Below are 13,536 nucleotides of genomic sequence, written 5' to 3'. Positions count from 1 at the left end.
GGAGCTTGCTATTTTGCTTTACAACTTCCCCAGCACAGCCTCTGAGACTCCAATTTTTTTTTTCTTCACGTTGAAGCCTTGAGTATAGTAAGGGTAAATTAATTCAAATGCTACAGTGGCCTCTTTGCAACACAAGATTTTTTTTCTCTTCCTTTCAGTTCTCCAGAGACTGAAGAAAGAAACCTTGAAGTATACAGCATGCTTTAAAGACTGCCAAAAGTGACGTTCTAAAAACGAAACAAATCCCTTGTCCCAGTGAAGCTGCAAATAGGAATTAACACTTTCTACACTCCGTTTAATACAAAGTTAAATATATCAGAGAGTTCATGCTGAACAGTAAAACCTTTCCTTCCTTCTGTTTTACTGCAAGGTAACACTGACCTTAGTACACAACAGAGCACCATAAGATGAGTGGGCACATTAGTTGGATTGAGCATTGCTGGTGTATCTGATCTCATACAGGCCAAAAATGCCCTCATTCTTCGGTTCTTGTCTTCCACTGCTTTTCCCAACCACAGCTTCTTCAGATTAGGACAGGTCCATTCCCTGAACGCAAGTGCTTCCACAAGCTCAGGGGTTTGTGGAGATTTTCCTTTGTAAGCAGCCCATTCCTTAATTATCACCGGTGAAACTATAACATGACAACAATTGAAAGAAAAAGAACTCAGAGTTAACAAGTAGCACATGAAAACTTTCTACGCAAAAGACCGATTCCAAAAGTATCGCTTTGAGACTGTGATATGTCCTGGTCACACTGCTGTATTGGCAAGTCAAATTCTGCGTGGACCATCCTTTAGTTACCATCACTTACGGAACAAGTGCATGCAGCCAAGTGTACACTAGGAATGTTACAATAATTATTTCCAAATTGATATGCAATACTTCCCTCTAAAGTATCTGCATCATTTATCAAAAACCTAGAGCAATACAATAAAATCAATACATATATACAAATATTTTTCTAGATGTGGTCTTTTAAGAACAATATGACCTTAGTGATTTTATTTAAATCAGATTTAAAGCTTATGTCATATTTCTTCAAAGTTGTTCAAATACTGCAATGGAATTAGATCTCAAATATGGATTTATATGCTGCTGATTTTTTTAAATAAACATTTTTACAAAATTTGCACATGCCTTTCAATTTACAGCACTGCTTTTTATGAAGAGGTTAGTATTTTTTGTCTGCTACGCTGTCTTTCACCTGTGAAAACTGTGTTCAACTCCATATTGCTGCTAAAGCCCCTCCCTTCTTTATGTTTGATGGCAACTAAAACAGAACACAATTTAAAAAAAAAAAAAAAAGTCAAGACTGAGAAATGATATCTTTGGCCTTGGAGTGACCCCAAGTTTAACACAGCTCAAAATTTGTTTGCACCCTTCTTAACTCAGAGCCCAGTTATGCAGTGTGGAAAGACTCAAGGAGCTTGTTAGTGAAGCTTCAGGTTACAGCCCGGAGAGATTCCTCCGCTAGCAAAGCGGCGCAGGAGAACAGACCTGCTCTTTCTGCTGGAAGCCTTTCAGTTAGGGATTGAGAGGAGAGTGCCGCTGGTGCCAGAAGAGCTCTCACAGCTACAAAGTCTCCTTCAGCAATCAGACATCAGCTTTGCAAATGATTTCATAATCAGAGGCCATGATCTGGATTAAAGAAGAAGCTCCAGAATACCCTAAAGCACCCTCTCGTGCTTTTCTGGACTAAAACTACTCTAGCAGCATAGCTACGTTTTATAGACCTCAGGCTAAGTTTTACAAAGATAACACGCAGCAATGAAAATAAATATTCTGATATATTTAGTCGGTAGCCTCACGACAAAATCATGTTCTATTTTGGTTGCTCCCAGTTTTTATGTGCCGCTCAGCTATTTAAGATGGGCTTTAACAGCCAGCAGAGCTACTCTGTTATTCGTGCAGGGTGTATCACGCTGGTGTTCACTTCTTGTTTAGGCCTGGGATGGTAAATGTGGACACATGAAAGGACGGATTTTACAAAGGCTTTCGAATACTAGTTTAATTGCTGTAGGTCTCGGAAGCAAGAGGTACTTTCGTACCAAAACCTCTTAGCTCTCCCAGCAAATGGCTAGGGAAAACAGTGAGGCTACTATGCAGGACAGCTTAATCTGTTCAGCAGTGAAAAAGCTGAACTGTTGACAACTGACATAAACCAGTTATTTGTGTTTTGGAGTTCTTCTCTTCTTCCTTTCAACCTCCTTTTGACAACAGAGACAATACTCCCGGCTACACTTAGTTTCTCAGTTTGGATGCCCCTCCAGAGGGGACTAGATGCAAATTTTGTGAGCACACATCTAAGCACCCTCTGAAGACCACCCCTCCAGCTTTCACCACTCCTCTAACAGCAGACACCAGCAAGGAGACAGAGCTCTACAGAAAACAAATGTTCTGTAAAAACAGAGCAAAACCCTTCGTTTTCCCTCAAAAGGTACCTTCCTCAGTAATACAGTACCTGCTGAGGTTATGCTGGAGACTCACCCTGGTTTCAAAATTACACAAAGTAATGGTTATTTTGGGAAAGAAAAAATTCTTCTTGGAGAGTGGTTTAATATGAAGGGCAGTCTAGTGGACTAGCAAACATTCCCCCCCGAATGATGGAAAGGAGGAATTACAGCTGTATCAAGTCAAAAAGTAACTGCAGTACTGTTCACTCAAATTAAGCCTTTAACGTAACAGATGAATCTAGGACTTGTCCATATCTATTTCTCCAGGGCCTTTCTTACACATTTGACAACTCTGTACCGGGACTGCTGCCAAAAATGCCATCTTCCTCAACTGCTGAGTATCTCTGTCCTCAGAGGAACGCTTTGTGTTTTCTTTCCAGGACTTCCACTTGGAGATAAGAAATGTCTCCCCTGAAGACTGCATTAGCTACAACAAACACTCAGGATCAGAGGATGTTCAGTCACAACACCACAGAGCTAATTATGCTGTTTTTTGTACTACACTTCCTCCTGCTGCTGATCAGTAGATCTGACTACTCACAGTAGCCCAAGTGACTGCACTGCGCACTGATGTCTGCTTTAACCACCACCCTTTGGACACTGATGGCCAGTCCAAGAGCAAAAAAAGTCAGCACCAACCCGCACTAAGCTAACTAGCTTGATAAACACCTGTAAATGTTGTTACAGGCTTAAGCCATTAGCAGCAGCATCCTGCATGCTCCAGCTGTTAGAGCCCTCGCTGCTACCTGTGACTCAGATTTTTCTGGTATTCTCTTTGCATTTTTTCCATGAACTGAACACGAGGTGTGAGGTACCCACCATCATCAGAAAATGAGCTAGCTAATGAAGATTAATCAAGACTCTTCTAACCTTGTCATCTTCACTGACAGTACAGCTTGAGCTACGCATGCTTGATTTTGCAAAAGGGCTATTGCCCAAGATACGGCTTTCCTTTTGGCAGAAACAGTGTCAGCTGAATACATCCTTGATGGAGAACAGTACATCACAAGATGGCTAGGCTTAAAATAACAAACCCTCGGATCCAACCAGGAGTTATGACAGCTTGTACAAGTGTGCATTTTTGCAGAGTGGAAAGGGCAGATGGTTTCATCTACACACATATATTTATTAGAACCAGGGAAATAACCCATTTCAGAGCTTGTAAAGAAGACCAAGTCAGACATTTTGACTGTATCCCCTCACAAGGAAGGGGAGCACAGCCAACGCTGTACACTTGGCAGTAAAAGCACAATGAAGAACTTTGCAATTCAGCTTTTCATGTCCTCTGGGAGCAGACATGAGGACATGTATAGCAAAGGCATTACTTAGCAGGCAATTATTACTGAAAAACTTCACTGACTACCTCTCCCAGCAGACCTGTTGTTTTTAATTGACTTTTCAACTACAGAAAAATAATGATTTAAAAGACAGAAAGAAGTCCATTTTAAGAAAGATCCATTATCTTACTGCCTATAAATTTAGTAATAATACTGACATATCAAATTTATTATGTACTTTTCACAGCTTGCTATAACCCTCACACACAATATACTTGCAAATTACTCACACACAATTATTATATTGCCAGTGTAATGGTTTGTACAACAAAGATGACAGAATTTTAGATGTATTAGTAGAATCATCAGTTCTCCACATAAACCTAAGGACAGTATACATGCCTTTAGAAATTAATTTCTTAATTCTTCTGATTTTTTCTGCTAATTACTGTTTCATACTTATTTTTTGGAGAGCAGTGATAAACATTAAGGCAGTAAAGGGGAATCACCACTGTCAGATCATTATAGCTTGTGTTGTAGTCCTCAGAGAAGTTAGTAGCAGCTAACGAGTGTGACAAATCGATTTGAGAAATCTGCTCTTGCCATTTGAGATGCTATTCTCCCCCTCTATCTGGCACAGGCTACCTAATTCTTGCTACTCTGTAATAGAGACGACCAAAAGAAATGCATTCATGTAACCTAGCCCTTTCAAGCCACAAGCATGCATCTTAGCTCAAATCTATCTTTACTAGCAATTGTAGCTTTGCAGCGAAGTGCTAATCTTTGGGCAGATGTTCCAATTTTTGTTTTCTTAAGAGCATGGCCAGTCCTAAGACAGAAGTAGGTCAGGTAGCTGAATGTGTCCTGCAGCAAGATTTGCTGGAGCTCCTGTAACTACACCAAGTCAGCAGTAGTGTTCTTAGCCTCCACTGACAATAAACCTCTGAAAAGCAGCATAAATGAAGAGAAAATAGAGATCATACATGTATTCCAGCTGTCTAAGTGAGAACATTCTAGGCTTACAAGATGAAAACATTCTGAAACCTTCAGCAGTTAGCTATTTCACCACTCCAAATACTGTAGTACACTTAAGGACAAATGTCTAATGAGGTCAAATGAATACCACAAATAACTTCATTATTTTAATCCTGAAATGACCTCATAACCTGAAATACTATTATGTTGAGTTTAAAGGGTTAAGTTTTTGACAATGTGTCGCAAGACATTACTCAAACAGGGTAAATATTAATTCCACAAAATAATGTAGATTAACAGTTTTTCAAACATTGTAATATTATAATCTTCCTTATGAATGTACAAAAACATCAAACAATTAAAAATGAAGGGAATGAACATGAAGTTTACTATTGATTCTTTGTTTTTTGCTCTTTTACACATGAAGGCTGAATAACGCTTTCCTACGTTCTAAGTATCCGCTTCTTAAATTTAGCCTAGTGACAGCAGCCTAGATATAAATACTTCTGCTGCTGCCATCCACTTAATGTTTCAGCATTACTTTAACCTTTATAAGATGCTACTGTAAAGTTCATTCAATCATACCCTTGTATGCATTTCATTACAAGTAAAACAATGCAGAATGAGGAGGGTGAATTTTCTGGAATAAAAGTAATTCCTGGAAGCAGAAAACTTAAAAAGTTAACTTCCAGATTAATATGAGATTAACATTGATCCTTCTGACTGAATTAGCCATAAGATCTTCTGACAAGTCTGCTCACAGAAGTTTAGTCTTCCTTTAGTTGCATTACATCTGATTTCTGCAAATTTCAAACCTAGTTTTTATTCCAACACCTGAAAGTTACTAAATGGACTTGCAAAATTCACTGAAGTACATTTAATTATACATTTGGGAGAACAGAGGGGAAGACAGGGAAAGTTAACATATGCATGTCTCGTCCTCAAGGGGAAAAAAAGCACATGAATTTGCATGCATATGCTCAGAATACAAGTTTCCTTTAATCAAGTTCTGCCATATACTTTGAAAACTACATCAAAATATGACAATGCTTGCTGCAAGCCTGACAGCAGCTTAAGCATATACTTTAAAAAATAAACCCCAGAACTTACTTAGAAAGGGTAGCATTTCAAGTGCTTAAACTACTACAAGAAATAACATTTCGAAGTAAGAACATCTTTTTGTATTATCCATGGATCGAGTAAGTCATAAATTCCTCCAGCTCTAGTCACATTCATGAAATCTTAGCAATTATTCTCATTCAAATCATAGTACAAATGACAACATGGTAAAAGAGAAGAGAAATAAAGACTGGATTCTACAGTACATACATTCTGGTGGAAGTCTGTTCTTTCTAAAAGCGAGTCTTTCAGTTTTCTTTCTGCTTTCTGCCAAACTAAACAGGACTCCGTAAACATACTGACGAACTGGCCTATAAAGCAGAGCAGCAGGAGGCAGGTCTTTGTTGGCTTCATCTTCTATAGAAACAGCAATTTTGATTTCACCCTTTTGTGTGAAAGAAAGCAGAAAAACACAACATGTTAAAGTGAACAGAAAGTATTTAGGTATGCTCAATAACTCAATCTAGCTCTAAAATGAATCTCATCTAGTCAAGAAAAATGTGATTCAGCAATAATGTTGATCTTACATACGAGAAGGTAACACCAGAGGAGGATTACCCTACTACAATCTGCTTGCTTTCCTCCAGTAGTTCTCTAGGATCTGATTATTCCTATCACTTTCCTATTCCTCTTCTCCATCACACAACTTTGTGCGTGTATGTGTGTGTGTCTGTCTGTGTCTGTCTAATTACTGATCTTTCCATACAGATATTTCTAGGAGAAAAACAGTATATACGACAATATAGCAATGTGCGTATAGAATTAAAAGACATGCAAAGCACGTTTGAAGAATAAATACTAAATCTAGACTGCAGATAGTTATTTAAAAAAGTATTCATGCTGTCTAAAAACACCAGTCTGACTTTATGATGCAAGGGTTTGAAACGGTGCTGGGGACTCACTCTAAAAAACAACATTATGAGAAGACCTGGACAAAAAAACTAACTGGGAATTATGCAAGTACTGTTTCAAATGTGAGTAAATAAAGCTTTAGCATTTTATACTTTATAAAAAAAAAAAAAAAAAGGCATGAAAGAACCTTCTGATATTCTCTCTCAAAATATCAGCAACATTCTATATTTTTTGTATCTGTGCATTCAATCATTGTAAGATTTTCTGGGAAAGCTACTCATATTCCTATTTAAAAAGGTGCTGAGAACCACCAAACTTTTTAAGGTTTACTCAACTTTCTCATTTTTTTTCCTGACAGTGACCTCAACAAAAATTTCCCTGCGAATAAACCTTGCCCATTTCCAGAGACGCATCTCACATATTAAATGCTACTTTCTAAAAGGGCTTTTCCTTAAATTTTTAAAATGCCACTAACTTATCCTTTCTATGTAGTACAAAAATAAAAACCTGTAACATAATTCATGAAGTTTAACTCCTTATCAAGTAAAAGCAACCTGCAGAAGAGCCCTGTCTATCAGTTGTTTCTTTTTTAATTTTATTTTACTGTATCAGATTTTTTTAAAGCAAATTAAGCTAAATCATCCTATGTAAGGAGAACACAGATTTAGAAAAAGATTTGAGGAAGCCACACTGATTACATTTCCAGTTAAACTCTCCACTACAGAGTAAGATACAGGGAAATGGTACAGCATCCTATATGCTCAAAAGCCTTTGCAATCAACACAAACCAGATTAAAAGGCAGAAACTGGTGAAAGCTGTATACAGCTGTAAACGTATAACTACATAAAAGTTACTTGTTGGCTTCACACCCTAAAAATATGTTATGTCAGCAATATTAGGTATTTTTAGATATTATATGGCTAAAGTATTACACAAAAATGAGTTTCTCTTGTGCGCATGTACAATTAACGTTTTGACCTTTTTATTTTGGAAATTAGATCATTATGGTTTATACTCCACAAAGTGACAGTAAGTGATGGCACAGAGCACAATGCCTCACTTTACTAAATACTGCCAATTCCATCTCCTCTCATCTAAGATCAGACTCTGGAATTTCAGTACAGGATACTATTTCTAAATTATTAAAGTAACTGCAGTGTAGAAATTTATCAGGGAAACCTGATATAGCTGAGATTTCTGAAACCAGGTAGAAGACTGTTCATTTGCAACTCAAGATAAATCCACCATTGCAGAAGCAGGCAAGAACTTTCATCCCTAGAAAAGGAATAAATTAACTCCCCTTTCATTTTCCCCTTGTATTTAGGGGAAAACAGAAGATTTTATGAATCAGTAGCAAGACTAACAAAAAAAACAAACAGGGGCGTTTAATTCCTTCGCTGCATTGCACCCCACAGCCTTTATATTCAACACTGACAAGAAGCAAGCATACTTTTGCTACTTGAATTATAAAAATGTTTTAAACTGTCCCAGTAGTGAATACAGTAGGTGACACCTTGGAGTGATTACGTTACAATACAGCTAGGTTAATTCAGTCAACACTAAGCTAGGTATAAAGAACATCTGAAAGATTTGTCTCTGTATGTAACAGCAACAAAATCTGGGGCATTTTCGTGTACCAATTAAGTATCAAGTAGTATGTAAGTGTATAAAGAATATATGATTATGCAAACTAAGAAACAGATGGTTTCAATGGCATCAATGGTCTTCATAGGCCTTTTGTTTCCTCTCCACTTTCGTTTGGTAAACGTGGTAAGTACAAGAACGTGACAGCTATACAAAATATGGTGCAATAAACACGTGGGATTTAGGAACTCCAAACCCTGATGCAGAAAAGTCTATTTTTAAGCATTTCAAATCCCAGCCTATTGTCCTTATCATCCTGAAATGGATTTTTAAGACTAATACAAATGACCAGGAACGTGGACAACACCATTTTGCTACATGCTGTACAAATATGTACACTGAATGGGCTTGATGAACAAAAACCAGCACCAAGTGTTTTGAAGACTTCAGTGGACAAGAATTAGTTGTCTAGCTCTGGGATGCATATGTTTGCACTTAGAAAGAACAATGAAGCGTGAATTCATGTCTTTTGAAACTTGATTAAATTGAGCACAGTGCAGGAACACCACTGCTTACTTCTGCAAGAAGCTCACGCACTGCTTTTCAAGCTGTCCTTACGTGGCTATTGAGGTAGATCTGATTATTTTGTTTTTTTAACTAAAGATAGAGCAGAAAGTGGCCTATGCTGTGTGAAAATGCTTGTAGCTTCCCTGGCACATTAAGGCTAGCGCATAAAACAAGCAAATCAATGGCCAAAATTCATATAATCATCAAGTTCATCTATAATTGCATTTCATGATTCTATAAGAGGTATTTCTTATAGCTCCTATGTTTCCGTCAGGGGTAGCTACCAGGGATGGGAGGGATCAAATTGTGAGGGAAAATAATCTAAGTATTTTTTTGAACACTTAAAACAGAAGACTTGGCAGAGACACCACAGTACACATGCTGGAGTTTTTAGATGAAAACAGGCAAATTAAGTATTTTATATATCTGTGTGTAGATATATATAAACAAAATATTCAGAAAAATGAGCTATTTTTTAAGTAAACACTTCTAATAACAGTCAACTCATATTTACTGGAACAATATACCAGCCCAGATCAGTGGTTAGAAAGCAGGAGGAAATAAACTGCTGGAAGCACTAAGAATGGACCAAAACTCAAAACATCAGAAAGGATGTAAAATTATGATATTCTTGTCCAGAAACGTAAGTGCAATCACCTTTACAAAAATGATTTTTTTATAGCACATAATTGTAAAATGTCATACCTTGGTTAGGACATGAAAGATGTAGGGATACATTAACCCCTTCTTGTGCCTGTGTTCTGCCACTCTTAATACTTCAGGTGCTACTGGAGGTAATGGAGGAGTAGTAATATCCATGTGGTTTCTGGTGGGCATTGACAACAGGCATGGGATTTGTGGATTACTGGTTTGATTCCCTTTGACATCAGCTGCCTGACTTCCTGAAGAAGCACTAGAGGAACCTTCTGCCTACAACAGAACATACAAAATAAAGTGCTTTTGAAAGTGTACAGAAACATACCAGACGATCAGCCAAGAGGAACTGCAATTTCTTTCTTCACTCACAGTGAAAATAGTAAATCTTCACGTCATGATGTGTCAGTAAGCAGAATATACTACCCAACATCGACTAAAAGATTTTCAGAGAAGGTAAACTTACAGCCATTGCTTGCTAGCAGAAGACAATTACTGAAAAGGTATTATGTTAAAGCTTCAACTTATTAACAGCAACAAGTAATTATTATTTTCTTTTTTAATTGCACAATACAAAAGAGTGAATGACGACCTCTTAATGAAATGTGGATGACCTCATAATGATTTCCAAAATTCTACCCAACTACATGTTTTAACTGACACAAAGACTGTCATATATATATAGACTTTCATTAACACAACCCTCCACTGTATTTCTAAATGAAGCAGGAAAGACTACATAGTGCAATTTAAATGCATTAAAAATATAGTGTCTGAACTCAAAAGCCTTAAGTGTTATTTTTTTTAAACATAAAATTACTCTGAGAAGAAGAATGTAAGAGAAAATGGTAACATTTTCTGACTGCAAGATTAAAATGGCATTTAGTTCCACTTCTTGAAATTTAGTTCACAGGCTTAGAGCAAAAACATGACGCATAAAAACGTACTGTAAACCTACCAGTGAATAAGCCTTTTGTAAGCATTTGTGTTATAGCTTTCACAGATAGTACCAAAAAAAAGGGTTCTTTCCTAAAAATCCTTGCCTACAAAACTGAAAGTTGTTTTTAGCTTCAGGAAAAAAAATCACAGTACTTTCATGCCTGTGAACTATTACAGTAATATTAGAAATTACTTTTTGTGCACTTAATGATACCTTATGCATGAGTATTTTCACAATTTGTGCATAAAATTTCACATGCTGCATACAATGTCAAAAGCAAACACTAAACAAAAAAGGCCAAAGCCATGAAATCCCATACGAAGTACAAGAAATAACAGGAGGAAAAAACTCATAACAAGCTAAGTTTGTTCACCAGGCTCTGATGAAAAATACAAAAAGGAATGCCTAGAACCTCCAATAATCTTGTACTGGAAGGTGCGTATTAAAAACAGGCTCTAATAAAATATCAAAGGGGGGACATTGTTTTACATTATCAGTTTAAAGATTTTTGTCCCTGTCTTCTACTACCACACCAATTTAAAGTCTGTAATGTTGGAACATAAAGAGAAGTTTACAAGACTGCCCATTACTAGGGACACATAGGGAGGAAGACAAAAAAAAAAAAAAAAAAAAACAAATCTGAAATATACCAATGTTTTCTTCATTTGCACTACCCAGGTTCTTCCTGAATCTTTTACAGTGGTATTCAAACACCTAAACCGAGGAACTACTGCAGTAAAGTATTATTTATTTATTTTTTTAGTACTATGCAGTCATGCAAGTGAGATGAGCACACCTTTGTCACATATAATCCCACACTACACAACTCCAAGGCAGGAATTTTGATAGGCAAGTCAACAGGGTAAGAAGTGCCGATTGGTGCTGTCTGATCTATGCTAGGTTTTCAGCACTTCAAATTACCTGAGAAAATCACGTAGCTCATTCCAAAGTTGAAACCTTTAGGAAATATTTCTTCTAATTGTTTTATATAAGCCTCTTCAGGAAGTAAGTGAATCTACAAAACGTACTCATACTTCTCCCTGTTGTGCTCAAGAGATACAACTGTCTTCTGCTAAGGAAGGCTAAAGAAGTGGCTTGACATTCAAAAATAACAGTATGCACGTAGAACTCAAAGCATTTACACCTTAAATTGGATGCACTCGAGCTGTACTGCAGGCATGCATCTCCTGCAAAGTTTAATCACTGCTTATACAGCTCTAATTCCGCATGTCCCAGGACAGGCAGGCAGGGGTGCACTGCAGCATGTCCCACCCGCCTGTGACCCAGCTGCAGGGGAAGCATCACCACCACTGGCTCCCCTGGGAGGGCATGGGGCTGTGCAGCACACACAGGGCTTCACACATGGCCAATAGTACAGACAAGAAAGGAATGCAATAGGTCACATTAGCATTTGCATACGGTGACTAATCCACAGGCAGATACAGTTATCATGCGGGGCGTAGTCTGCAAAAATAATAACCACTGATGGATGAAATCATCAGCATGATATTTTAAGCACCAAGCCAAAGTTTACTGGAATTTCTATGCCAAAGGTACAGGGAAAATGTTCTTCTGTTTTTCTGCAGCATAAGTAACTCATGATTTTTTTTTTTTTTTTTTTGACAAAAGACTAATAGCTAGCTCCATCACGAAAATGCTGAGGTATCACATGCAAATGATTCAAACACTAAACATGGTTCACACTCGGAAAACGGACTGTCATGCTCTTAATTTGACAATGGTTTTATATCTTCAAGAAATTTAATAGGATAACATTAAGTCTTTAACAAGGGCTTAATTATTCCATCCTTACTTAGTAAGGTAGCAATACATTGTAGCTGTTCCCATGGAGCTACCTGAATATGTATTATGTGAAAATCATACCAAGTGGTTGTGAAGGACTTTTCCTCCTCAGCTGAGCTTTAATACACCTATAACAGTCCGTGGCTAATGCTGAAATGTTGCATTAGAGCTGTTCTCACTACACTGTAGCTTACATGACATGGATCCTGTACCCATGGACTGTGTCCCATGCAGAATCCTTAGTAAAAAAATAAAAATAATGCACTGCTGTAGATGTGGGTAGCAATATACATGGATGAGACTGTTAGCTAAGGGGTAAACATGTTTCTCTTTTTTATCTAGCATTTTCTAAAACAGCCTATTTAATTTTTATTTTTATGCCTATTCTACAATATTCATTGGAAATCTTACTATATTTTAAAGACACTGCTTTGAAATTCACAAAAAAAGTGTAAAAATTTATGTTAAATCCCACAGATCAATTTTGAAAATTCTACTCACAAGTTTGCTATAAAGATTTAGCACAAAATAATACACTGCAATTAACGTTTGAAACTTAACAAATTACCTTTGTTTGGTCTCCCAGGTCTCCACGTGTTTGACTTTCTGACTGGGTTCCTGTTTTTTCCCAGCCTATTTTGTTCCCACTGACATGGCTGAAGGACAACATAAAAAACATAGTATTAAAGTGCTGCTTAAGGTATGATGTGATAAATCCTCACCAACTGTTAATGGGTCTACTGGTCAGAGAGGACTTCAGGGGATTCTGTGTATTAGAAATGTTAATTTGTAGGAGTCTTGAAGACTTAGATAACCATGTTTATTCATTAATACTATGTCAATATTTAGATCATATTTAAAAGCTATAAGGAATCCTTTACAATGACTAAATAATGTTCATGCAAGAAAAATTCTCGATTGAGCTTTAAATATTTGTCACTATGCCAATTTCTCTCAGACAGATGAAGACTACTTCTACAAACAGCAAAGCTATCTAAACTTCCGTTTCTAAATTAATTCAAAACTTACTGCATACAATGCAATAGACAGTCAGATGAAAAAAACGAATACTTTAATATGATATATTATAAATTATATATTATGATATATAAAATAGACTGCATCAGAAGAACAAGTCCAAGCTACCATGCATAACTGCAGATACATTCAGAGTTTAATATGATGTAGAAGCGTATTTCGTAGAATCACAGAATACTTCGGGTTAGAAAAGATCTCTAAGCTCATCTAGTTCAACCTTTATTTATACTATTACACACAAATTCAAACTTCTAGAAGCAATCACAGGCCTTC

The 13,536-nt window shown here is 36.9% G+C and overlaps 1 protein-coding gene across 3 annotated transcripts in view; it reads right to left on the bottom strand.

Moving 5' to 3' along the window:
• Positions 1 to 13,536, bottom strand: part of FAM120A (family with sequence similarity 120 member A) — a 53,802-nt gene that overhangs the window by 17,439 nt on the left and 22,827 nt on the right. For all 3 annotated transcript variants that reach the window (XM_084292839.1, XM_084292838.1, XM_084292837.1), the window contains exons 8-11: positions 12,794 to 12,881; positions 9,534 to 9,758; positions 6,035 to 6,209; positions 382 to 631 (exon numbers count right to left, since the gene is read on the bottom strand). In XM_084292839.1, coding sequence (XP_084148965.1) covers positions 382 to 631; positions 6,035 to 6,209; positions 9,534 to 9,758; positions 12,794 to 12,881 — 738 coding nt within the window. The remainder of the gene's footprint in view (positions 1 to 381; positions 632 to 6,034; positions 6,210 to 9,533; positions 9,759 to 12,793; positions 12,882 to 13,536) is intronic.

The sequence above is a fragment of the Netta rufina genome, assembly GCF_964035555.1.
Source record: "Netta rufina genome assembly, chromosome: 10".
In the NCBI taxonomy this organism is placed as follows: Eukaryota; Metazoa; Chordata; class Aves; order Anseriformes; family Anatidae; genus Netta; species Netta rufina.
Note: the sequence above shows the minus strand (reverse complement) of the source record. Positions and strands in the feature narration are given on the sequence as shown.